At 40.2% G+C, this 26,118-nt stretch overlaps 3 protein-coding genes and 1 long non-coding RNA gene across 5 annotated transcripts; 1 reads left to right on the top strand and 3 right to left on the bottom strand.

Annotated features, from left to right (window-relative positions):
• Window positions 1-431: 431 nt before the first annotated feature.
• LOC5522159 (ras-related protein Rab-27A) lies at window positions 432-10,315 on the bottom strand. Of its 2 annotated transcripts, none has more exons than XM_032367616.2 (5): window positions 10,050-10,315; window positions 7,720-7,808; window positions 7,227-7,372; window positions 2,263-2,417; window positions 432-1,873 (listed from the first exon to the last, which is right to left on the bottom strand). In XM_032367616.2, exons 1-5 carry the CDS (start codon window positions 10,221-10,223, stop codon window positions 1,739-1,741), a joined length of 699 nt encoding a protein of 232 aa, XP_032223507.1. In that variant the 5' UTR covers window positions 10,224-10,315; the 3' UTR covers window positions 432-1,738. The 2 variants fall into 2 exon arrangements, with proteins under 2 accessions (XP_032223507.1, XP_001642021.1); XM_001641971.3 differs by lacking the exon at window positions 10,050-10,315 and adding an exon at window positions 8,963-9,155.
• LOC125561343 lies at window positions 4,176-5,279 on the top strand. The gene is made up of 2 exons (XR_007307380.1): window positions 4,176-4,274; window positions 5,022-5,279. It is a non-coding gene; the product is annotated as an uncharacterized LOC125561343 (long non-coding RNA).
• Window positions 10,316-11,164: 849 nt separating the features above from the next.
• Window positions 11,165-22,483, bottom strand: LOC116604766. Its single transcript, XM_048725516.1, has 10 exons — window positions 22,327-22,483; window positions 20,808-20,831; window positions 20,347-20,532; window positions 19,363-19,517; window positions 18,562-18,723; window positions 18,044-18,251; window positions 15,627-15,781; window positions 15,169-15,434; window positions 14,597-14,771; window positions 11,165-11,466 (listed from the first exon to the last, which is right to left on the bottom strand). The coding sequence occupies exons 1-10, from the start codon at window positions 22,388-22,390 to the stop codon at window positions 11,263-11,265; spliced, it is 1,599 nt and encodes a 532-aa protein (XP_048581473.1). The 5' UTR covers window positions 22,391-22,483; the 3' UTR covers window positions 11,165-11,262.
• An 817-nt stretch (window positions 22,484-23,300) lies between these two features.
• On the bottom strand, window positions 23,301-25,999 carry LOC116604767. The gene is made up of 2 exons (XM_032367620.2): window positions 25,132-25,999; window positions 23,301-24,469 (listed from the first exon to the last, which is right to left on the bottom strand). Exons 1-2 carry the CDS (start codon window positions 25,135-25,137, stop codon window positions 23,402-23,404), a joined length of 1,074 nt encoding a protein of 357 aa, XP_032223511.1. The 5' UTR covers window positions 25,138-25,999; the 3' UTR covers window positions 23,301-23,401.
• Window positions 26,000-26,118: the final 119 nt, after the last annotated feature.

Genomic DNA, 26,118 nt, shown 5'->3' with positions numbered 1-26,118 from the left:
ATTTTCGCGTTGCTCCTTTTATTTCGCCCGATTTCAATAGTCCAGTTCCGACCGAATTTTCCACTTGTCCGCTTGACATAGGTCCTAAGGACTCATGAATAAAGTGCGAGCCTCGGTTTCAGGCAAACTGTTCGCAATTACCTGCGAAACTATATAAAAAATCACAATTTTGGTATTGTTATATTCAGGGCTGAGCGATCTGTCTTGGCTAAGAGATCTTGTAAGCCGGTCTTGGCTGAGAGACCTCGTAAGTCGTTGGGGAGGGGGGAGACTCAAGGAAAGTACACAGGGGTGACCGTCCTATCTTTTAGGGTATAAAATTTCGGCCAACTGCTATCCCTTAGTGTTTAAGGATTTATTTTTATTCTGCTTTCTCTTAAGGTATGAAATATCGACCTATACTGTATTAAAAAAAAAATAGGACAACCATATTTTTGTCTCATTTTATTTTTATCCCCTATTACTCCTGGCGTATTTTACATGAGATACAGAATATAGAAACATGAATCGGATTGGCTAAAATACTATGCATGCATTCCAGTATCAGTTACAATTCACGAAATAATTAATATCAAGATTGGCATAATTTACATTTAATCTATTATGATTTTATGTATCATTTATTCATTTGAATTCGAATTGAACTTCTAAACAAATATAAATAGAATAACATATTTTTCAAAAATGCGGAAATAATTGTCTATTCTTTTATAGTGGTCTTAAAGACCATTAAATTGTTACTATATCAATAACAAGAAAAAAATACATCTAATGTATCAGGGAAGGCTGATGGGTGGAAAATGGGAAAAAAAAAGCTGGAAATGTTTGCAAAATGTCATTGTCAAATTCTCCCTGGAGATGTTCCCAGTGAATAAAGGCCACTACAAGAAGGTAGAAACAAACTCTAAAAGACTGCTACATACTGAAACACTACTCATATTTTTAATTGCTTACCCCCACTTTTTTGCACAAAAAAGTCCCTATAAAAAAAACTGGTTGACCTTGCTATAAAAAACAATGATGGAATTAATATGAAAAAGTAATTCTCTGTTTACAAGGTTGTACACTACAAGTTAAACAACAGTACTGCTGATCGGTAGAGTGATTTAAAAACATAATCCAAGAAATCGTTTGTAGTGTACTTTGCAGTAAAACTGGCAAAATTTTTAACACTTGTCTTCTTTTGTTGCTATCAATGATTCACTACTAATGTAGTTGGTGTCTCAAATGTTTAACAACTTGAGGCACAGATGAAGGTGGCAATGTATTCTTTCCCCAGGGGGTGGGGGATAAGGATGATCACCCCACTCTCCACAACTAAATGATCTGCACAAATAAAACAAAACCCTAGACCTAAGGCAATCTAAGACAAAGTGGTTTAATAAGGTTAAACCAGCCTGTTGGCTAGAGCCTTGTGAAAATGCAAAAGTTTGAGTACACTGGAAACTCAATTTAACAAAGTGAGAAGGTACTGGGGGAACTGTTCATCATAGCGAGGGTACTACCAGTATATTGAAGTTCTGTTCCATACATTTTAGCGAAATTTTGATTGGGCTTTAAGGAAGAAAATTGTTTGTTATACCAAGCATTTTTTTATATAGAGGTTTGTTAAATTGAGGTTCCACTGTAATATCTTAATAGTAGATGTTGTTACATGAAACATGTTATACTTTGAAGTTACCTTATGTTGTATTACATTATATTCTTGCTATAAATACTGTAGACTTATTATTGCCACTCAACAAGAGCATCCACTAGACTCTTCACTTGCTTCATCAACCTCCTTCAGCTTGCTTACTCGCGATGGATTGTTGTTGAAAACATTGTTTGGGAGGGTAGCACGGTCAACACAATTCTCCATTCGTACCATGACCTAGAGATTATCATGACACAGCAGTGTAATTACTCAGCATGAATATAGGGGAGGGTAACTGTGATTTTTAGTATTCTGAGAACTCTCACCATGGTGTCCAACACACTAAGACTGTTTCTCACTTCAGTCAACCAATTATCTTATCTGCACCGGAACACACACAGGGTACACAGGGTGTGGAGGGCACACAAACCCCCTCCCCTCCCCCCTTGGTCATTGGTTGCCAAAATGTCAAACATGAACAAACAATAGTTTTTAACAACGAAACCAAAGTCAAGAGTTCTAAATTGTACAATGACAAGAAAGCAACACACAGATGTGGCAAGAGTTTGCGGTGGAGGTGGGTGGAGGAGGGGGGGGGGGGGAGGGGTACCATTAATTGCTCATACCTGGTCTAGTAATGCTTCTACTGATTTTGTAACATTCTGCCCTGTAGCTGCACTAGTTTCAAAATATTTAAGTCCCAAGTTGTCTGCCAAAGCTCTGGCTTCTGCCTCATCCACCACGCGATCATCTTCTAAGTCAGCCTTGTTGCCCAGTAAAACTATAGAAAAAAACACCAAATGTGATCAATGCTATTGTGTTTGCTTTTGTGCAAGCCACTTTTTTATCGTCCAGCTGCTTGCATTTAAGCAAAATAATAATAAAATAGATAACACACACACTAATAAACTAAAAAATAAATAAAATAAACAAGAACCATATGACTATCTTAGTTGTCTAGGTTTTCACCACTGGTTTATCCCAAAAAAAAACAACCTGTTTTTACAAGAAGAAAGGACCTTCTTGAGCTAGAATCTTGTAATTATTTAAGTTTTAAAAATCTGGTGGAAATCTTAAATACTTGACTAAGAGTATTTTCATCATTTCAATATATTATGAAAAATGCTTATTAGTGTTTTTAGGTATAGAAATATGGTATAGCTATGCGACTTGGTTTTGGTGGTCATCGCGCTGGTACCCTGTGTCACAATCCACCCATCCATCCATCCAGTCAATCGTGCAACTCCCAGGCCCCACTCGATCTTACACTGTTGTGTGTTTTTTTACCGCCTTGCTTTGTGCTGCAAAGTTCGTATGTCCACAGAAGAAAGGCAGCTTGAAAATAGTATTTAATGAGAAAATAAGTGGATTCAAATGGGCTGAAGTTTTTTAGGAAACATTTGTCTGAAGTACCAGCCGATGTAACATTTGTCTGAAGTACGAGCCGATGTAACATTTGTCTGAAGTACGAGCCGATGTAACATTTGTCTGAAGTACGAGCCGATGTAACATTTGTCTGAAGTACGAGCCGATGTAACATTTGTCTGAAGTACGAGCCGATGTAACATTTGTCTGAAGTACGAGCCGATGTAACATTTGTCTGAAGTACGAGCCGATGTAACATTTGTCTGAAGTACGAGCCGATGTAACATTTGTCTGAAGTACGAGCCGATGTAACATTTGTCTGAAGTACCAGCCGATGTAACATTTGTCTGAAGTACGAGCCGATGTAACATTTGTCTGAAGTACGAGCCGATGTAACATTTGTCTGAAGTACGAGCCGATGTAACATTTGCCTGAAGTACGAGCCGATGTAACATTTGTCTGAAGTACGAGCCGATGTAACATTTGTCTGAAGTACAAGCCGATGTAACATTTGTCTGAAGTACGAGCCGATGTAACATTTGTCTGAAGTACCAGCCGATGTAACATTTGTCTGAAGTACGAGCCGATGTAACATTTGTCTGAAGTACGAGCCGATGTAACATTTGTCTGAAGTACGAGCCGATGTAACATTTGTCTGAAGTACGAGCCAATGTAGCATTTGTCTGAAGTACGAGCCGATGTAAAATCCCGCCCGTGGCAGCAGCAGCTAAAAAGAAGACTAAGAGGAGAGGCTCTACACTACCATTTCTATATTCATTCACGTCTATATCTATGTAAGGAGATCCTGAGAGGAAAAGGCCTTGGATTGATGTCTGTTTTCAGCTATAAAAATCATTCACTTGTGTTGACGAGTTCCTTGCTAGCAGAAAGATCACGGTTTACAACAAAAAGCGAACACAACCACTAGCGACAAACATAAAGCAACAAAAAAAAAACACTGCCAAGGTGAGCTTTTGACGATGATTTGCATTTTGAATATGACATTTTTTCATTTATTGTTGTGCTTTTATAATGCTCGTTTGTTCGCTTTTTTCCCAAAACCAATCACTCAAACAAAAACACCGTACCAGCTTAAGTATGACGTCAAGATGACATATCAATGTCATCTATCCTTGTTTTGATTGGCTAAAATACCATCTACTTGAATTTTGGCACTTGAATGGCTTTTATTCAACTGACAATCGCCATGAAAATGTTAAATTCGTAAATACTTACTTACAAGTTCTATAAATTCAGGCGTATATTCCTCACGGTAAGTAAGAATTTAACAACAGAAATACGTAGTAGTCTAGCTACTGTATCAATGACACTTAGCTTGTTCGATTTATACATATGTTTTTAGAGTACAGATGTTTACAAGTTTTCATTTTTCCCCAACACTATTCCAGATTGGAACAGCCTTCCGGCACACACCGCTAGTGCCAGTTCATTACTTTCATTTAAGACCTTAGTCTCGAAATAGAGCTGTGTATAATTTATTATAATGTACTCTTTTAGTCTTATTTATTTATGTACATTAATTTATCTTGGTATAATGCAACTCAGCTTACAGTAACCGAGCATTAAAACTGAGAATTCGTGGTCTAACAAGCAATTTGAGCATAACAACATCCTTTGATATTCTTCGTTCTCTCTTTACTTTATTGACAGCGTTGAGATATTTAATCAAGGCTGACAAATATCATCCTGTCATATATTGCTAAAGAAGACCTTTCTTGTCTTTATATCCTGTCTTTTTGAAGATACAGCAATTTTTTCAACATTATCATAAATACTTTACAGTTACAAAGAGAATTTTTTCATCGAAAATAAAAACCAAAAATGCAACCTATATTTTTTTTGCTCAAGCTTATATTGTCTGCATCTTGAATACTATCTAATGTGTTTATTTATTTTTATTCAAATAGTTATGGAAAATTAGTAAGGTTATATGGGTTGATAAAAATATTAATTAAAAAAAATAAAAATACCCAAGTTAATTGTTTTCACTTTTATTTAGGTTAAACCAACCAAGGACTACCTGAGGGTCATGCTTGATGCTAAAGGCTGGAAGACATAAGAATAGGCAAATGTAGCCGGGCTTTCTTACTTTGATACAGCAGTATAAGTGTAACAGGGTTTTTAGAGCAAGATACTTTGTGTCAATGATACTGTAAATCTGTAAAACATTTTTTATCAACCTGAAGATAATGAGGAAAAGGGAAATGATAGGAGAGTGCTCAATCAAGTTGTTGCAATAGTGTTAAAGTTTTTATTAGTCCCAGTTTCTTTTTTTCTCTCTCTATTGACTATTTTTATATGCAGTTGATAATTATTTGCTGTTTTCCTCTCTGCACCCTGAATAAATTAAAATAGGTTAGGTTTTAAATTAGACATTTTCATTTAGCACTTATCAGTAATATCAAGGTTTGATTTTTATTTGCTTCCCAAGTTAATTTGTTCTCCTCCATTTGATTGCATTTAATTTTGTAGTAGCATTAGCATGTGTGGATCCAGCTGCAGGGTTTCTATAAAATAATAAAAAAAAAACAGCAGGCCACCATGCTGAAGGGTGGGTTCAACAATATGTAATGCATGACTGAGGTATACTTGTGGATTTTAATTTCCTTGGTGATGGAGTATCACTAGTAAGTGGCACCTGAAGTGTATCTAACTATATCATTTTATCTTTGGAATGCTGTTTCATCCATTATTTGTTTCTTTGCAAGGGCAAAGCCGGTCAGAATGTAGCTAGTGCTAGTGTAGTAGTGTACCTGAATGGAACTTCTATAAAAGGGTTTTTATTAGGGCAAGGTACTTACTTAATAAATTATATAAAAGTAACAAACTTGTGCTTTTTCAATAATAAATCTATAAAGAAAACAGTTTTATATCAAACCTAGAGGTAATAGGGAAAGGGGAAAATGTTAGAAAAGTGCTCAGTCAAGCTATTATTGCATTTTTGTCATATATTTTTTTAAAGTAGATTCACATTTTTTCAAATAGAGTCACATTTCCCCCTTTCAACTCCCCATTGACTTTCTGTTTATTTGTTTATTTATTCCTCTCTACCCCAAACATAACTCAATGAACATGGTTTGGTTTGAAAGTAAAGAACTTTCAGTAATTTAGTATTTTCCTCTATTGCATTCATTTTTGAGTAGCTGGTATGGGGTTTCTAAAAACAACTGGCCAAAGGGTGGGTGCACTAATATGTATTAATTTCAACACATTCTTCTTAATAATCAGTTGCAGTACATGGAAACTACAGAATGGCATCTAAATCTTTGAAATGCTGTTACATCCTTGATATATTCTTTACAAGGTCAAAGATTGTTATTATGCTGTTTTGATAAAAAATATGCACAGTGGAACAAATAAGAATTGACCATTAGACTCTTGAAAAACATTGTCATCAACAAAGGCACCTTGAACTTTGACAGCCATTTTTACACCAGGTTTAGTACTTTCATACTTCATATTTAATATTATTGAATGAGTGCTTGCTTGATCCATTTGAAGGGGCCAATACAATTCATAATTACATGGCAGTAAAAATTGCTTTTTTAATCTCATTAAAAAACATTCTTTCAATGCTGGCTCCGCTTTTAGGCAGTGCCTAAATCTATATATTAAGGTTTTGTGTGACCTTTAAATGCCAAATCCTGCATGTTTCAATGTTTTTCAATTACTTGTTGACCGACATGACGGAAAAACCTGGAAAACGCGAAAATTCAGATAGAGAAAGAAGACACAATTTCTTCAGTGGCTATAGGTTCCTTGTATGACGGACTGGTTTTTAAAACAAAAATAACATGAGGCCAAAGTGCACATAACCAAATTTTGGCTTTTTAAGATAACTTTTCCTTGATCATCAGTGCCCTGTGTATCAGCTCAGGGACGAAAAGCTCAAATTTCAATGACACTTTACAAAAAGTCGTATCAATTTAAAAAAAGTTGCACTTGATATTTTGTTTGCTATCAGTAACTAATTACTCAGACAAATTATCCGCCTTATTCAATGTGAAATGGGCTTATTCGAAGCGCCACGTCATGTTTTTCCGTCATGTCTCGTTGACAAATTATTCCTTTTTCACCGTAACAAGTATAATATCATACACCTATATCCACCATATCATACCACATACCTACATCCACCATATCATTATAGTTATCATATCACATAGTACCTATATCCACCATATTATAGTAGCATATCACATACCTATATCTGGATTCTCACAGTACGCATGCGTCTGTAATTGACTTAGCCAGTTGCGAATGTTAACAAAAGACTGCTCATGTGTTAAGTCAAAGACAAGAAGAAAACCCATAGCATCCCGGAAGAATGCAGTTGTTAAACTTCTAAACCTACAAGAACAAAAACAAGGGAGCCACTCAGAAACAAGGGACAGGATAGGGACATGACTGATGTGAAGTGGCAGTGGAGTGGTCCCAAAAAGTTGTCACAAAAGCATCATTTTTTATCAAGCCGTCAATATATATGTGATGCTTGATTCATATTTAGGTGTAAACTGTGTGTTCATGTAAAAGAGTGTTCTTGTAAAAGAATACTCTAAGGAAAATTGGGGGACCTGCCTCTCAATTTTTCTAAATGAAGGAGCAAGTGCTCCCCCTCTGCCCCTTGCCATCCAACACCCTTGTCTTAAAATGTCTTCTGTATGAAGTCCATAGTAATTTACTAGGAATTTGCTCACCGTTCCTGGCCGGCAGTATCCCATAGTTGCAAGTGAATGCGTTGTCCTCTTGTTGATCGTTCACCATCAGGGTTTAATGGGTGATGAACCTAGAAATCACGAACCAATTTCAATTAAAATAAACATATTCTACAATGTGTACAAGACAACATACAGATGAGTATAGCCAGTTCTGTAAAAAAAACCTTAACAGACTTCTCCTCACTGGATATTCATTTCAAGATACTATAAATTTTAGTGTAAATAAATCAAGTAGGCGGACACATCAAGTACGATAAAGATCTATTCTCTTTCTTGGAGAAAAAAAAAACTAGTGAGTGCGTTTTTAAGGAATTCTATCTTTGAAATAAAATTAGGAGACAATCGAAAACTATAGCATTCCTAATTCATCCCTTCGGTAAAATTGTATCCCTAAAACAGATACACAATTATTGAAATTCAATCAATTGGATTATAGGGTAATGGTTAAAATAATTAAACGCAATGTTTTCTTGCCAATGTCTTGCGAAATGCTTAAAAAATAGCTTGGATAATTGCTTTATAATACAAGAAATCTGTGGATGAACAGAAAAATATGGAATGTAAATTTCTTTACACCTGTTGAGGTGTATTGAATTTATTCAAATAATAATAGGTAAATAATTGGAAAGTGTCTATCTAATAAACATTTACCAAAAATATAAGAGGTGGCAAAACACGGGATTTATAACAAACAATGCAAATCCCATTCTTTTTTACTTTTTCTCTATATTCAAAAATTATATCAAAGTCATAATCCGAAGAAAAATCACATTACGGAAGAAAGAATAACAATGTGTAAGGAATAATTTGTCCGAATGAATACTTGGGCATATTGAAATTATACTGTCTACAACTAGAGACATGCAGCCCTTTTACCATTACATAAATGACTGTAAAAAGCTTGGAATTGAATATAAAAATGTTTTGTGTTGTTGCTTGTGATAAGGAAGGAATCAATTTCTCATTTAAGTTTATGCAGAAACAGCAGCTGCCAGAAATAGAAAAAGCGAATTTCAAAACACCGAGCATTTTTGGCAAAGCATTACGTTTCTGATAGCAGCAATAACAAACTCCTCAAACGAAATCAAAAGCTTCTCCAAAACGTGCTTGGTTTTCATAAAACGCCGTAAATTCAGTCTCGTGAGAAATGGTTCGGTCGAAAGAATATCCTGTCAGCTGAAACATAGCATAACATTACACAGCATAACATGGTTATACTTACAACTCGTTTCTCTCTAAAGTCAATCCCAACAGTTGATATGAATTTAGGGTTAAATGACTCGTCTGTATATTGGTAGAGAATACTTGTTTTTCCAACGCCTGAATCGCCCAGGGCTAGGAATTTTATAAGATAGTCATAATCACCCCCAGGATCCGCCATCTTGGAACAAATTTCGAATGGACAGAAAACAACACTAGACAAGAATAATGTAACACGCTCTTTGATTGGACAGTAGAGCTATGATAAGCATTTTGATTGGATAGCAAGAAATCAGGTAGAGGGAGTATCTTGTTGGCGGTAAAATTATACGCCCTCAAATAAGAGGAGGATATAATATGTTCGTTCATCATATTTTGAAAAATTACGAAGATGTAATTTGACCTTTTAAAAACCGGAACAATGGAATTTGGGAGTTGAGAGCAGTAGCTGTCATCATCATCATTATGATAACAAACAACTCATCTCTATCATCACCGTGCGATCTTATCAATATCGAACAGAGAGCTTAGTATGATAGTGCGCTCTTCCATAAATCCTGACGATAGAAACTATCTTGCAATTTGGTTGATTTAAAGACCCCACCTCTCGTAGGTTGTCTGGTACAACAATCTTATTATCATCTTGTTTATGAACTTCCAATATGAATTATTATTATAGTTGTTGTTGTATTTCGTTTTTGCTTTTTTTTAGGGGGGGGGGGGGGGGAGATCGGTGGTAACAACTGTCGCAGAATGGTGAACATAGTAGACCTTTCGCCGTTTCGTTGTTCCTAAATGAGACCACTTTGGACGTCCAACTTGGACGCGAAGATCTGCCTTTTAAAATTGGGATGTACCCACTCATTTCGAAAAAAACGATTTTCCTCGTGTACACTTCTCATTGTCTGTTGGGCTACTCCGTCCAACATACAGAGGATATTTCTTTTGTTGTCATTGACAAAATAAATAAAAACAACAACAACAGCCCACACGTTAACCCTGTTGCTAAGGACCGTTATAGGCTATAAAGGCTCAAGGTATACTTAAATTATACAGTTTTTTTCTCGTCACATATTTCTAAATCTAGAGGCGAAAGCTGAGATACTGACCACTCTCTTCTCTCTGAAGTCTATTCCAATCGTGGGTACAAAGCGCGGGTTAAAGTGACTATCTGTGTACTGGTAAAGAAGACTCGTTTTCCCCACGCCCGAGTCCCCCAGCGCCAAGAACTTGATCAGGAATTCCTTGCCTTGATCTTCTTCCTCTTCTGGATGCTCCGCCATTTTATAGAAAAATAATCCTTAGAAAAATCGAGATAAAAACGTGGACCAGGATTGTTTGTTTGTCATTCCTTTTTTTACGAGTTGAGATCATGGATCCAATGGGTCTATTGTTAGAAACTGATTTGACTCATGAAAGCCGGAGATAATATTTAGAGAGCATTTAATTCAGGATGCAAACTAAGATCCTACTTATTATGGACTGCGTGTCACGCATGAATTTCCGTAAATATTAACTGATGGGTTTCTTGTTGGGGTAATTCTACATTCCCCAAATTTGCCTGCCATGCCGTTGTAGGTCGGCGGGTTGTCTGTCACGTGACTTGTTTGTTACAGGTGGTTTCCGTAAAGCGTGAAGTGTTGGCGCCAAAGTAATAAAATCGGTTACCCTAAGCAACAGGACCGCGAAGGATCACAATTAGGCCCAAATTACACTATGGCAGTTTTTGTTTTTTCTCTCTTTGCTTTTGTGAGGTGAAAACACCTCATCGTATGGATAGGCAAACCAAAGCATTAGAACCTACGCAACGTGCCCGCGGTTGATTTACATCATCAACCTTGATGTCGCGCACAAATTAATTTTGCTAGTCTACGCTTCTTTCCTATAGTGTGAACCAGGCCTAAGGCGTGACGCTCCCATCGCTATCCGAAGGGCGCTCCGCCTTTACCATGAGTGAAAAATACTCCCTCCCCCTCCTCCAGTATCAAATTAATCCAAGCCTACCCCCATTCCTTTCATATTGAGGTATTGTTTTGCTAACGTGTCGTCCCCCACTGCTACTGCGATCACGATGCATATTGCTCTGCCCCCCCCCCCTAGTAAATACAGTAAATGTATGAGACATTATCTAAAATACAGGAAAATATGCCTTGAAAGTCCCTTTTCAGTCCCCTCCTATTAAAAATCCTGGCTACACCGCTGGAAATAAACATTCATAAAGTTCTCATAGTTTGCTGCTTTATTTTTTATGTAATTTAAGCGATTACAGATCTGTTCCTCTGTATTTAATACACACACAGAACCATTATCAGTTTAACTCATTCATGCAATGTTGCCTTCACCGTCGCACTTGACTAGCGCGATCTGAGACTCCAGCACCTCCATGAGATCTCTAATCTGGGCGTTTGTCTTGCTATGCTTGTCTCTCAGATTACACACGGTCATCTTCTGGGAAGAAGACAGAGTCGATTCCTCTCCCTCGATGTCACCAGCCCCTGCGTCACTGGCCTGGTCACGGCGGTTAGCCTGTGGCAAAATTGAGGGGGGCGTAAAGGTTTGCGGTGATGCGGGTTTGCCTTAAATCAGGCGCGGTATTTTGTTTTTTTCGTATTTCAATCCGCGGTATTGGGGTTTATCTAGACTGTGCGGCTTTACGGTTATTGACTTATTTTGCGGGTTTTGCGGTTCTTGGCATTTTTTGTGCGGTTTTGCGGTTTTCGCCCTCCCCTTACGCCCCTTATAAAATGACTCATATGGTAGGCCCAGCAAAACTGGCGCAGATTATTTACTATGTTTGGAGGTGCTGTGAATTAGCATAAATAGAAAGACAGACAAGCTATAGAAAAACTAAGGTTGAAAGGTATATTTTATAGACGCGTACCTAGGAATTGCTGGGGGGAGGGGGGGAGATGGTCGCAGCCATAAGCGTCATAAGGAAAAAGCAAAGCAAAGCAAAGCAAAGCAAAGCAAAGCAAAGCAAAGCAAAGCAAAGCAAAGCAAAGCAAAGCAAAGCAAAGCAAAGCAAAGCAAAGCAAAGCAAAGCAAAGCAAAGCAAAGCAAAGCAAAGCAAAGCAAAGCAAAGCAAAGCAAAGCAAAGCAAAGCAAAGCAAAGCAAAGCAAAGCAAAGCAAAGCAAAGCAAAGCAAAGCAAAGCAAAGCAAAGCAAAGCAAAGCAAAGCAAAGCAAAGCAAAGCAAAGCAAAGCAAAGCAAAGCAAAGCAAAGCAAAGCAAAGCAAAGCAAAGCAAAGCAAAGCAAAGCAAAGCAAAGCAAAGCAAAGCAAAGCAAAGCAAAGCAAAGCAAAGCAAAGCAAAGCAAAGCAAAGCAAAGCAAAGCAAAGCAAAGCAAAGCAAAGCAAAGCAAAGCAAAGCAAAGCAAAGCAAAGCAAAGCAAAGCAAAGCAAAGCAAAGCAAAGCAAAGCAAAGCAAAGCAAAGCAAAGCAAAGCAAAGCAAAGCAAAGCAAAGCAAAGCAAAGCAAAGCAAAGCAAAGCAAAGCAAAGCAAAGCAAAGCAAAGCAAAGCAAAGCAAAGCAAAGCAAAGCAAAGCAAAGCAAAGCAAAGCAAAGCAAAGCAAAGCAAAGCAAAGCAAAGCAAAGCAAAGCAAAGCAAAGCAAAGCAAAGCAAAGCAAAGCAAAGCAAAGCAAAGCAAAGCAAAGCAAAGCAAAGCAAAGCAAAGCAAAGCAAAGCAAAGCAAAGCAAAGCAAAGCAAAGCAAAGCAAAGCAAAGCAAAGCAAAGCAAAGCAAAGCAAAGCAAAGCAAAGCAAAGCAAAGCAAAGCAAAGCAAAGCAAAGCAAAGCAAAGCAAAGCAAAGCAAAGCAAAGCAAAGCAAAGCAAAGCAAAGCAAAGCAAAGCAAAGCAAAGCAAAGCAAAGCAAAGCAAAGCAAAGCAAAGCAAAGCAAAGCAAAGCAAAGCAAAGCAAAGCAAAGCAAAGCAAAGCAAAGCAAAGCAAAGCAAAGCAAAGCAAAGCAAAGCAAAGCAAAGCAAAGCAAAGCAAAGCAAAGCAAAGCAAAGCAAAGCAAAGCAAAGCAAAGCAAAGCAAAGCAAAGCAAAGCAAAGCAAAGCAAAGCAAAGCAAAGCAAAGCAAAGCAAAGCAAAGCAAAGCAAAGCAAAGCAAAGCAAAGCAAAGCAAAGCAAAGCAAGAGAAGCCACACTGATAGCTCGTGCTGGCACTCTTGAACCCGGTGGCCTCAACCGGCGTGAAGAAACCGTATAGCTTTGTGTTTGCAATAATCTCGTAAAACCCGAAAACGTGCCGGCACTGCCTGGCACAAGTAATATTGGCCAAGTGACGTTATGATGTTTCTACATGCATGTGATACTGATCGGTATAACTAGAAAGACTACAGACAAGCTGTGGAAAAGCTAGGTGGTCTGCGTAGGCGTGGTATAGACAAACCATAAACCAACACGTTGAAATCATCCTCTGTCCGGCCGACTACCTATTGTTGGCGAACTCAAATATAAATAGAACCCACCAATCCCGCTTTAGTTTCTTTTGCTACGACTTGGGTTAACGCTTGAAACGTCAGTGCAACTACTCGTGGGTTTCACAAAGACGTGCAATCTTCCATTTCAGCCTTGTGTTGATCTATAGCCTGCTTGCAGGCGTTTACCCGGTGTTTTTTTCGCTATGCGTTAAGTCGTGGTCGCCATCTTGTTTTTGGCCGCGCTAGCTTGGCGCGAGTGAAGCGCTCGTTCCAGCTTTCGCGCGGCCAGAACAAAACAAGATGGCGCGGCGCCAGTGCTGAAAAACGCAAGACTGGTTCCAGTACCGCGCGGTTAAGCCAGCCTTTATGTTTTGAAATGGCGGCTTTTTACCGGCGAACTGTCACATTTTGGCGAATGCTAAGAAAATTAGACCAAACTTAAGGCTATAATTTTCTTTATGACTCCCTCATTATCATTATTATCCTCATTATTAAATGCTGTACAGTAAGTCAAAACAGCGACTGAAGTCAGCCTTTTGTACTTTTCTCGAACGATTCAACACTACGATTGTGCTTGTTTTCGCCAGAGCACGCGCATGCGCATACGTTATTCAGCACTGTCGATGGCGGCTTCGACTCGGCGCATAGTTAAAACACCGAGTAAACATAGCAAAAATAAAGGAAAGAAAAACACTGGGTAAACATAGCAAAAAAAAAAAAGAAGAAAAAACACACCGGGTAAACATAGCAAAAAGAAAAAGAAAAAAAAAACAACGGGTAAACATAGCAAAAAAAAGAAAAAAAAACACTGGGTGAACATAGCAAAAAAAAAACACTGGGTAAACATAGCAAAAAAAAAAAAAAAAAGAAAAAAAAACACCGGGTAAACATAGCAAAAAAAAGAAAAGAAAAAAAAAACACTGGGTAAACATAGCAAAAAAAAAAGAAAAAAAAAAAACACTGGGTAAACATAGCAAAAAAAGAAAAGAAAAAAAACACTGGGTAAACATAGCAAAAAAAGAAAAGAAAAAAAAACACTGGGTAAACGCCTACAAGCAGGCTAGTTGATCTATAGCTCGTGCTACGAAGTAGTTCGCCAATGATCGGTTTGTCTTAGGTCAACCGAGTTTATGCGTTTTGTTTACGGATTTAAATACCCGCTGCAATATTGAAGATAAATTCATAATGTCGCAGTTGTTGTACAATTATTTCAGTGTTAGACATATCTATTACCTCACAATTGCTGTTAAAGCCGAGGGAACCAGCGGCTTTACTGACAATACCCTTAACGTCGTTCTTGGAAGGCACACCCAGTCCAACAACAGCCTGACAATTGGCATCATCCATGGCTGCCTCACTGAGCACCGTAGTATATATGTGATTGATATTATTACCGCCAGCTTTACATCTAGATTAATCAAAGAGGCATAATCAGTGTCCAGTCTGTTAGCATGACTGGCTCGTCACAAGAATTGAAAAAAAAAATAAGAAAAAAATAAGAACATGTTGTGCCGTGGTTATATCAGCGCAAAACACCAGCAAGGCAAAATAACACCAGGGAAAATACATTTGCCTGTGGCCGCGTAGTTGAAAATACATTTGCCTGTGGCCGCGTAGTTCGGGAAAACTTTACCAACACAAACAACCCACGCTAAGTGCGTTATGTTAAACCACAACATTAACGCAACTGTGTGTGTAGCCCCAACGATCATGTTTGGCAAACAAGGGAACATCGTCAGTACTAAAGCGTGCTGTGTACCACTCACTAACATTGTCAGTACTAAAGCGTGCTGTGTACCACTCACTTGGCAATGGCTTGTCCCACCATCTTAAATGCTCTCTCGTAACAGTCAAGCGCGCTGTCGATGGTCTCCAGACCCTCGGCTGCGCCTGCAAGCAGTGATTCCATTGCGGCTGGGTCACTAGCGCCACCTATGCCATTCACATAGTTGTTAATCTTGGACGCGGCGGAGGAAACGTCGCCAGACAAACCCTGCACAACCGACAGCACAGCCGTAACAGCCTGTTTCAAATTCTTGCTTCGTGCCAATTTCTGGTACTGGCCGTTAAACTGTAAGGGAACCAGAAGCATAATGTTCCAAATTTCAAATCCATTTATGTTTATCGATAAGAGCGCGAACAGTTTAATGAAGAGGCAATGGGTATTACTACACTAACCCTAAATAAACGCTTGTCAGGCCGTTAAGATGACCTGCTATTATGTACATGTGGAATTAAAGATTGCCATTACTCTTTCACTTACGTAAGTTTCGACTTTTGCTTTGAATGCCTCTATCATGGCCTTGGATTCCTTCTCTTTCTCCATAGCGCTATCAAACTTTTGAACCGCTGCTTGAGCCTTACTGGCCAACTCACTATCAGACGTAGTTGCAGAAAGCTCGTTGAAACCGTCCACAGCTGCATGAGAAGGTAATTAATTAAATATAAAAAAGCAAATTCTGCGTGAATGTTGATGGGGTTGGGGTATGGAAAAGAATAGGGCTGGTGTATGCAGGAGAATAGGGTTGGGGTATGCAGGAGAATAGGGTTGGGGTATGGAGGACGACGGAGTTTCGGTAAGGAATAGGATAGAGTTTGGGTATGGGGGGGTAGGGTTGTGGTATGGAGTAGGATGAGGTTGGGGTATAAAGGATGAGAGGGCTGGGATATAGAGAATGGGGCTAAGGTAAGGAAGAGGATTGGGTTGGGGTATGGGAAGGCCGGTGCTAGTGGTATGGAGGAGGATGGGGTTGGGGTGGTGAGGAGGATTGGGTTCGGGTGTTGAGGAGGATTAGGTTGGGGTGGTGAGGAGGATGAGGTTGGGGTGTTGAGGAAGATTGGGTTGGGGTATTGAGGAGGATGGGGTTGGGCTGTTAAGGAGGATTGGATTGGGGTGGTGAGGAGGATGGGGTTGGGGTGTTGAGGAAGATTGGGTTGGGGTATTGAGGAGGATGGGGTTGGGCTGTTAAGGAGGATTGGATTGGGGTGGTGAGGAGGATGAGGTTGGGGTGTTGAGGAAGATTGGGTTGGGGTATTGAGGAGGATGGGGTTGGGCTGTTAAGGAGGATTGGATTGGGGTGGTGAGGAGGATGGGGTTGGGGTGTTGAGAAGGATGGGGTTGGGGTATTGAGGAGGATTGGGTTGGGGTGGTAGGGAGGATGGGGTTGGGGTGTTGAGGAGGATTGGGTTGGGGTATAAAGGATGAGAGGGCTGGGATATAGAGAATGGGGCTAAGGTAAGGAAGAGGATTGGGTTGGGGTATGGAATATAGGGCTGAAGTAAGCAGGGGGATGGGGTTAGGGTATGGGAAGGCCGGTGCTAGTGGTATGGAGGAGGATGGGGTTGGGGTGGTGAGGAGGATTGGGTTCGGGTGTTGAGGAGGATTAGGTTGGGGTGTTAAGGAGGATTGGGTTGAGGTGGTGAGGAGGATGAGGTTTGGGTGTTGAGGAAGATTGGGTTGGGGTATTGAGGAGGATGGGGTTGGGCTGTTAAGGAGGATTGGATTGGGGTGGTGAGGAGGATGGGGTTGGGGTGCTGAGAAGGATGGGGTTGGGGTATTGAGGAGAATGGGGTTGGGGTGGTGAGGAGGATGGGGTTGGGGTGTTGAGGAGGATGGGGTTGGGGTATTGAGGAGGATGGGGTTGGGGTGGTGAGGAGGATGGGGTTGGGGTGTTGAGGAGGATGGGTTTTGGGTGTTGAGGAGGATGGGGTTGAGGTTGAGGAGGATGGGGTTGGGTGTTGAGGAGGATGGGGTTGGGTGTTGAAGAGGATGGGTTTGGGGTGTTGGTGAGGAGGATGGGGTTGGGGTGTTGAGGAGGATGGGGTTGGGGTGTTGAGGAGGATGGGGTTGAGGTGGTGAGGAGGATGGGGTTGGGGTATTGAGGAGGATGGGTTTTGGGTGTTGAGGAGGATGGGGTTGGGTGTTGAAGAGGATGGGGTTGGGGTGTTGAGGAGGATGGGTTTTGGGTGTTGAGGAGGATGGGGTTGGGGTGTTGAGGAGGATGGGGTTGGGGTGGTGAGGAGGATGGGGTTGGGGTGTTGAGGAGGATGGGGTTGGGTGTTGAGGAGGATGGGTTTTGGGTGGTGAGGAGGATGGGGTTGGGGTGGTGAGGAGGATGGGGTTGGGGTGTTGAGGAGGATGGGGTTGGGGTGTTGAGGAGGATGGGGTTGGGTGTTGAGGAGGATGGGTTTTGGGTGTTGAGGAGGATGGGGTTGGGGTGTTGAGGAGGATGGGGTTGGGGTGGTGAGGAGGATGGGGTTGGGGTGTTGAGGAGGATGGGGTTGGGGTATTGAGGAGGATGGGGTTGAGGTGGTGAGGAGGATGGGGTTGGGGTGGTGAGGAGGATGGGGTTGGGGTGTTGAGGAGGATGGGGCTTGAGTATTGAAAAGGATGGGGTTGGGGTATAAAGAAGGATGGGGTTGGGGTATGGAGGGGGATTGGGTTAGGGTATGGAGGTTGGTGTTAGGGTATGTAGGAGTTAAGGAAGGGGGATAGAGCCAGGGAAGGAAGGGTATGAGGTTGGGGTATGAGTGAAGATGGTGTTAATAGGTTTGGGAGAGAGATACTGTAGATTTATGTTAAGAAAAGGAAAGGGCCGTGATAAAAGTTAAGGGAAACATACAGAGTGGTAAGTCTGATCAAGTGAAAGAAGAAGGGGTTGACAACATAATGGACGATACCTTCTGCTACAACGTCCAGGAATTCCTTGGAAAGATCCATATATGCGTACGCTTCATCCGTCCCACTGGTCCAAGCGAAATACTTGGCGACAGCAGAGTCCCTCATATCCTTCTTCAAAACATCTTCAGTCATCCCTAAAACATCTTTCACATCCACATCGCTTATCATCTGGGATTCCACAGATGACTTTTGGAAAGCTGAGTGAAGCTAGTAGGAGGGGAAGGTAAATATATATGTTTTTGCGCTTGAAAGAACGTTCAACGCATACAAAGTACCCTGCTATCTACGTCAATTCTAAGACAAGAAAAAGACTGCAAAGTCTTTTAAAATAACAATAACTGCTTTGGACAAAACAAGATGTCTGCGTAAAGTACGGTCACCAGAAGAATAAAATGCATCAACATTTCGCTGTACGAAGCTTATTTATACCCTTTTTACAAGTTCTAAGTTTGGAATATGAATCAATTTTTCATAACACTGTGCAACCCCCAGCACAAAATGGCCAAAGGCAGTTTACCTGGCTTGCAGTAAAAAGCTTCTTGGCGGAGTCAATGACAGGGCCCTGAAGAGATGAAGACAATGCGGAGATAGCTTTATCTAGGCCTTCTGCGCCGACTTTCTTAAATTCCGACTTGGCTCCTGACACGCTCCATGTTTTGATTTTTGCTCGCGTTTCATTCTGAAGAACAGCAATCAAAATGTACTGTTCAGAAGATTTCAACACATTGGATTGATGCACCACAGACAAAACAATGGGAAACAAAACAACAGAACGAGAATGCAAAAAAAAACAATGAGGTAATCCAGCCAATTCGGTTGGGCCTTAAGCGGGCTTCTACACATCTCGTGTTCTCTTGTACTGTCTAAAGCGTTGTTATGAGGAGTGTGGTGTGAGAGCTATCTGGAAGCGCTTCTAGACTAGACTTCTAGACCCGATGACAATGTTAGGGAGGGGGTAGTTTCCTTTCACTACATTAGCTTTTTTAATAGCACTGCGACAAATTGATATCATAGAATGTTGTTTTTACTATTAAATACAAACCAACTAAGGCGTTTGCATCCCAAAGAGTTGAGTAGTAAATAGAAAACTGTATTGTTTTTGCCCCCCCCCCCCCCCCTGGGCCTTTAACTATTCCATTCTCTGGGCACGAGATGGTGGGAAGGGGATCAACGGGAATATCTTAATATTATATATATCTTGTTATTTTTGCACCCAACACTTTCCCTGGAAGCCAAATAGAGGGTTTGAATCCACTAAACCCCCTCTAGATCCACTGCTGACAAGTACGTGCTTCGTATAGTAATAAGATCGATTTACCCCAAGTTTGGCCGAGGCCTGGCGCATGCGGTCGAGGTAATTGGGTGCCAGCGCCTTCAGCGCATTGTTTAATCGGACAGAGATCTTCTCGACCTTCTCCCACATATTCACAACGCTTTCCATTCCATTTTCGAGCTTTTCTTTCAAATTATTTCCTGAAATGAAAGAGGTTAAAGGAACAGTAGCTAGGATTTCTTAAGGGGGGGATTCGATAACCTTTTTTGATATGAGAAGGTTCTGACACTGGGTAATCCTTCGACGGGTAAAGGAGGGACTGCGCAACCCATAGGTACAGAGCATGTGGGTGGAGATTGACCCTTTTCGATAAGACAGACAAAACAGCTCTCTTCAACAGTAAACAAGACCTCTTTTGGGAAGACGTCAGATCAGATACCGGTTTATTACGATCCTCGTTCTCGTGCTACGGTACCTCTTCAACCACAACCAGGTTACAACTACGACACCTCTTCAACCACACCCAGGCCACAGCTATGACATCCCTTTACCACACCCAGGTCGCAGCTATGACATCCCTTCACCACAACCAGGTTACAACTACGACACCCTTTCAACCACACCCAGGCCACAGCTACGACACCCCTTCAACCACACCAAGCTCGCAACTACGACACCCCTTCAACCACACCCAGGTCACAACTACGACACCTCTTCAACCACACCCAGGCCACAGCTACGACACCCCTTCAACCACACCTAGGTCACAACTACAGCACCTCTTCAACCACACCCAGGTCACAACTACGACACCTCCTCAACCACACCCTGGTCGAAGCTACGACACCCATTAAACGACACCTGTTAAAAAAGGTCGCAGTGCGCAGACCTTTATATTGCCTAATATTAAATTATGAACATAATCAAACACGAATACTACATTGAAAAACATCAATTAAATCCACCTAGTGTTTCAAGGCAGGATTTCATCTATATTTGTATTATCGAGAGAGTGGTATAGATATTAACCTGCTATAGAGATCTCGTCGATGTCATTAGCCGTGGCCAGCGCTAGAGTCTTTTTCCTCTCGAAGTCTTTATCGGCTTGCTTACAGGCCGACGCCTTGCACGCTTTAATGTTATCCTTAGCCAGAGAATCAACTCCATCCACGGTAGCCTGTAGTGTACTTTTCAGTGGCACGCTAGCAAGCGTCTCTGGAAAATCGAACATTTAACCTATCAAAACACTATTTTCTATTTTTGTGTGTAAAGGAAATCGAACACTTTTCATCTTAAAACAGCAATTTTCGAGATATTATCAAGTAAAAGTATCTCAGTTTGCTTCCAGATTGAGCTCGAAACAGTTAACTTGTTTTAGCAATATAGGACGCTGGCACTCCTAGCCACGCCTGCCCTACACGTCCGACCCCTAGCCACGCCTACCCTTAGTTTGTTTGGTGCACACAAATATGAAAACTTGCGACTCCTACCTCTTAGTTCTTGCGTGGGGGAGTCTGTTGATAAAGAGATGTGACAACAGTAATCAATATAAGAAAATTATGTAATTAGGCTCAACATGAATCATAAGGGACCAACTACCTGATATCTGGCCGGGAGGCAACATGTTATTTTCCTGCTCGAATATTGTCTACGTTGAGTTGGGTCAAACTAGTCGCCATATTGAAAATTAACAGAACACCCTGGGAACGAGGTTGCAGTTGGGTTGCTCAATATAATTGTTCTGGAATTTTGCCCAGATTTGCAGTCATTGATTGCTTGATCGATTTTATTGTTGTTGAGATTTTCGTGAGCTTGGATTTTGGGGGGAAATTTTGTCACCCGTTAGATATCAGATTGTCAGCCATCTTTTTTAAGCATAGGAATAGAAATATTACACATTCCGAAAACGTAAAGAAAAGTCAATAAGAAAAACCTTTTTTACAGGGCTGCTTACATTTCACCTCAGCTTTGTAGGCCAACAAGCGAGAGGTTTCTTCTGCGGTGGGACTTTATCAAATAATGTGTATTTTCAGAAAAGGTCCATACCGAGGGGGGTATAAGGGGGTGCGAAAACCGCAATGAAAAACGTCAAAATAAGACAAAAATGGTAAACCACGCAGTTTAGAGAAACCGCAATACCGCGGAATAAAATAAGAAAAACCGAGCCACATTTGAGGCAAAGCCGCATCACCGTAAACCCTTACGCCCTTTGGAGGGAATTTGAAGTGTGTAGCAAGGGGGATGTAATATTCCACTCTAGTAGGCGATGTTGGATGATTCATTTGTTGGTAAGTAGTCATGATAAGAAAACATTGCGAACAATGCTTGTTTAACAATGTTCCTTCAATAACTTGCAGGGGTAGAGATTTTCTTATAATTAGTTTCCTGAATGACGGGTAAATACGGGCGCCAATTACGGGTACGCCATATATAAACGAGATTAGCACCTGTTGACGGACGGAAGCCTGAATTGAAACCAGTCACCCCACAAGCCATGACAAGCAACCGAACAGATTAAAAGTTAAATTAATCTACCGTGCGGCCTTGGACAAAGTAATATTTAAACGAAGGATGAGAGCTTGGGACAGGAATATTGAGACGTGTGCGTACTTTGAAACTAAACTAGTCCTACATTATTTTAGGGCGGTACGAACTAAAACACCGAAAAAGTGTGTGAAGGCGTGAGATAAATGGAAATAAGTCAATGTAACTGTCGCGCTGGATGAAAGGAATGTTTAGTAAGCATCAATGTTTGTAACAATACGCGACTCCTACAATTATGAGTTGGCACAAAAAGTAAGAAAAATACGTTTTTCGTTAAGTTGCGAAATTAGTAAAAAGTGAAATAAAAAAAACATGATAAGTGCATTCCACGCCCTAAAGAGTGTGGGAACTCTAACATTTTAACAAAGTGTGAAAAACCCTTGTTTTGTCGTCTTTGCGAGCTGTTATGTCTGTACTCCTGAGTTAACTCCAGTATTGTTTGAAAAACAAAATATTAAAACAAACCTTCTGCTTGACAAAGGTTAAAGAGGGCGAGACATAGTACCAAACCCAGCGAAAACGCAGCCATTTCTACTAGAACAAGCGCCTAACCCTTTCTTAACAATATCGGGTCGTTAAATGACCAAGAGCCTAGCAAGCGAGAGAAGTCAACTGGAAGGATGGTTATTAATTAATGATGGTAACACTTCGTTACAAACATTATCCAATGGTTACCATCCAACACATGACAAAGTTTGATATGTTCGACAGACAATTACATATACCCGTGGGCGTTGACTGATTAACTCTACAAGTGTACCCGCATCTGGTGACCAAACACTTGCACGCAGTGTAGCCACGGCTCTGGCTTGCTCTGGTTATTGGATTTCAGAGTGTTTTCGCATCGTTGTAACTATACTATAGATAATAAGTTACTTGAAATGGGATAATATACTAGTATCGTAAAAACATGTAGAAACCAGGAAGGGGCGGAGGAGCTTAATTGGCTTATTGAGTCTTTCAAAAGGAATCCATTTAGAGAAGGACCATCTGATATCTGATGGCATGGTATCAAAAACCCCCCTTCTTTTCTATAAAAATGTGATATTTATTATTTATAGGCAATAAAAAACAGCGACAGAGAAAAAAATCGAGCAATCAAAATATGTCCTCCCCCTTATAATGCCGATATGTAGATAAATTATACCTGCATTTTTTTTAATTTGGGCGTTCCAATGGCGCCATAGGAAATTCTGTTCCGAAGTTCGTCAAAACCGGAGATCGTCCAAAACTACGTTTTTTTTTTTCACTTTAACAATGAGTAATAAATAAAAATTATGAGATACATCAAATGTAAAATAAACAGTCCCTTAGGGTTCATATTTCATGGTTTATTTGCGAGAGGTTTGATAATAGCCAATGTTAAATAGTTTGGCTTGTTGCAAAAGGGCAAATACTTAAGCATCTATTCAGGCCATAAAAGAAAAAGAAAAGAAATCGAAAGATATTGTATTTTAATAAGATAAAATTGTAATACAAAAATACAAAATTACCTAGATAAGATATACAAACGGACTAAATGAAAAGTTAAACTATGACGTCATTCTACGCAGTACTTTTCATTTCGGGTTTTCGAGCATTTCATAGACAGTCGCCAGCCATCTTTCCCATACTCGTGATCTAAATACTCAACCGGTTTAGCAGGAAACCAAAACTGGTATTTTCCTAGTTGACCTCGCTGCCTTGGAAACAGATTCTCATAAGGCTGTTTCCAAACGTCATCTGAAGTTACGTAGTAGTTTATTGAGACCATTTTGCGGTCTTCGCTGTCAAAGAATGTATGGAAGTACCACACATCTGGATGAACAACTTGGTAGCAGTTATCATGAGGGCAAACCCAGTAAAGTCCAGACCTTTTTACAAGAGTATAACCGAAGTGCGGGAACATTCTTCTTACCAATTTCTTAAATTTGAATTTGTCTTTTTCGTCAATTATAAAATCAACATCGTTATCGTAAGGAACAAAGTCTCTCTCTCGGTACCAGCCGACCACGGCCCCAGAAATGAGCACGTAATGGATGTCGTATTTATCGAGTAGCGTTGCTAGGTGATGCGCCATTTCGAGGCCGTTCCTACGGCAACAAGGGTCCGTGTTAATGCGCATGTTCAAATGGTTGTCAAAGTGCGCCCAGTTACATTGGCGTCTTCCCATAGTGCACCCGGGGTATTCTACATGACCATCCGTTTGGATTATTCTCATGACGCGTTTGTGGTTCGATTTGGGTTTTGAACAAACAGTAGAGTTCACTGGCCGGTTAGTGTATATCAGCGTGTAGTTGGCCACGTCCCATTCCCATGATTGGCATATTTCCTCGTGGACATTGCAGACAATTTCCACATCAAGATATTGACAAGAAGTTTGAAACACAACCCGAGGCTGCGATACGCTTAACCTACTGCAAAGCGGTCTGTAAAGTTGTTCAGCGGCATTGCTCGATACGCATGCTCTGTCCAACATAATCAGGTAAGACAGTGACGCGATATTGGCTGAGTCTAAAATGCTGGTACTGACGTTATTTATCGTTAAACTTTTGTAGTTTTGAAAGAAGTATACAAATGTCAACACGACGATCAGCCCACAGATGATAAACACTTTCCCCAGAAGCGTCTAAAAGAAAAATAAATCAAGCATCTTTTTAAAATTGATGGTATTATAGGTGAATATAGCAATTGTTAAAAAAAAACTGAGGTCTAAATAACAATTAGAATAATAGTAAGATAGAAACATCAAGAGTCAGAATACATTTTTTCTTTAATGTCTTCTATCTACTTTGTAAGTAAGTTCTAAAAAGAAGGCTGTCTATAGCCCATAAAGGATGATGATATCATCAAGTGTCAATCGAGTCGTTAATTGCTTGTAAATTCTGACATGCCAAAAGCTACTAATTAAAAATCTAGGTGATGATAGGCTATGCCACAAACAAAACGTATTATTAGTATTATGGTCAAACACTGTTTTTTTAGTTCCACGGTCTAACGGTTGAGTGAATTCTAATATAATCTCGCTATGTTATATATGACGTGTTATTTAACAACGTTGTTGGTTGTTCTACACAAATTTGACGCTATTGGATAGTTCTACAAGCGTCGTACTACAACATATGTCGGAAAGAAAATAACTTTGGTCGATTCTCGATTACCCCTTTTTCATGTGTAAATTGTTCCCATATGAGGAACTTTTCGAAGGAAATTTTGAAACATATAAATAATAGTATAAATTTTCATCGTTTAAACCTTGATCTCTCCAGGAATGTCCTAACCCCAACTAACCTTCATAATAAAGTAGAATTCTCGCTAGCTTTCTTCGGTTTTTCACTGTGCATGGCGTGAAAGCCTCTGAGGAAGATCTGTTTACACATCTATTATAAAATATCGAGGGCCTTTCGACAGGTACAAGTCTTGTGACTGCTCTCTTGTCTTTTGTTGGTACCCGCCCTGGCTTGCCGTGGCACAGGTTAGACGTTCCTTTGTTGAATAATTGTTCCATTACAACCACATTCTAGATCGTTTCAGACAGGGGCGCTTTGGGAGTTTTTAGTGAGAGGTAGAAAATAACCATGAGGTCAGACGGGTCTCATAGCTTTACAAAAACCTCTTTTGTATTTAAAAAAATGTATTTCATTTTGCAGTTTCTACGATGACTATTCAAAATACATTCGTTTAAACAATTTTGGAACACGTGTTATCTATAGTGTAAAATGTAGGAAAGCCCAAAATCGAATCGCAACAATTGCGCACGCAGAAAATGTGCATTTCATTGATTTTTTTATTTGTTGCGCTATTTTTTATGTTTTTACGGCGGCATGTTTTCACTGTAACACTGAAATATGAAGCTTATGCTTTGTTCGCACCAGCACTGAAACATACGGTTCACGCTTGGTCTAGACCAGAAGTGAAACAAGGAATTCATGCTTTTTGTACACAAGCACTGAAACATTAGTTCATCCTTCGTTTACACCAGCAATCAAACATAAAGTTTATGTTTCTTTTATGCCATCAGGCTTTCTTTATATCAGCACTAAACCATGGAGTTCATGCTTTGTGTAAACGAGAACTTAAACATAAAGCTCATGCTTTGTTGTAATGGTGTAGACGAAGCTTAAACATATAGCTCATGCTTTGTTCGAAGCCGTTTGAAGCCGTTTAAAGCATCACGCAAACATGTAAAGATCAAGCCACGTTCACATTAGTACCGAAACAACTTGTAATAGCCTTTCTTTTTTTTGTGAGCGCTTCATGAAAAAGATTACCAATTGG

This window comes from Nematostella vectensis, chromosome 3 (assembly GCF_932526225.1).
Source record: "Nematostella vectensis chromosome 3, jaNemVect1.1, whole genome shotgun sequence".
In the NCBI taxonomy this organism is placed as follows: Eukaryota; Metazoa; Cnidaria; class Anthozoa; order Actiniaria; family Edwardsiidae; genus Nematostella; species Nematostella vectensis.
Note: the sequence above shows the minus strand (reverse complement) of the source record. Positions and strands in the feature narration are given on the sequence as shown.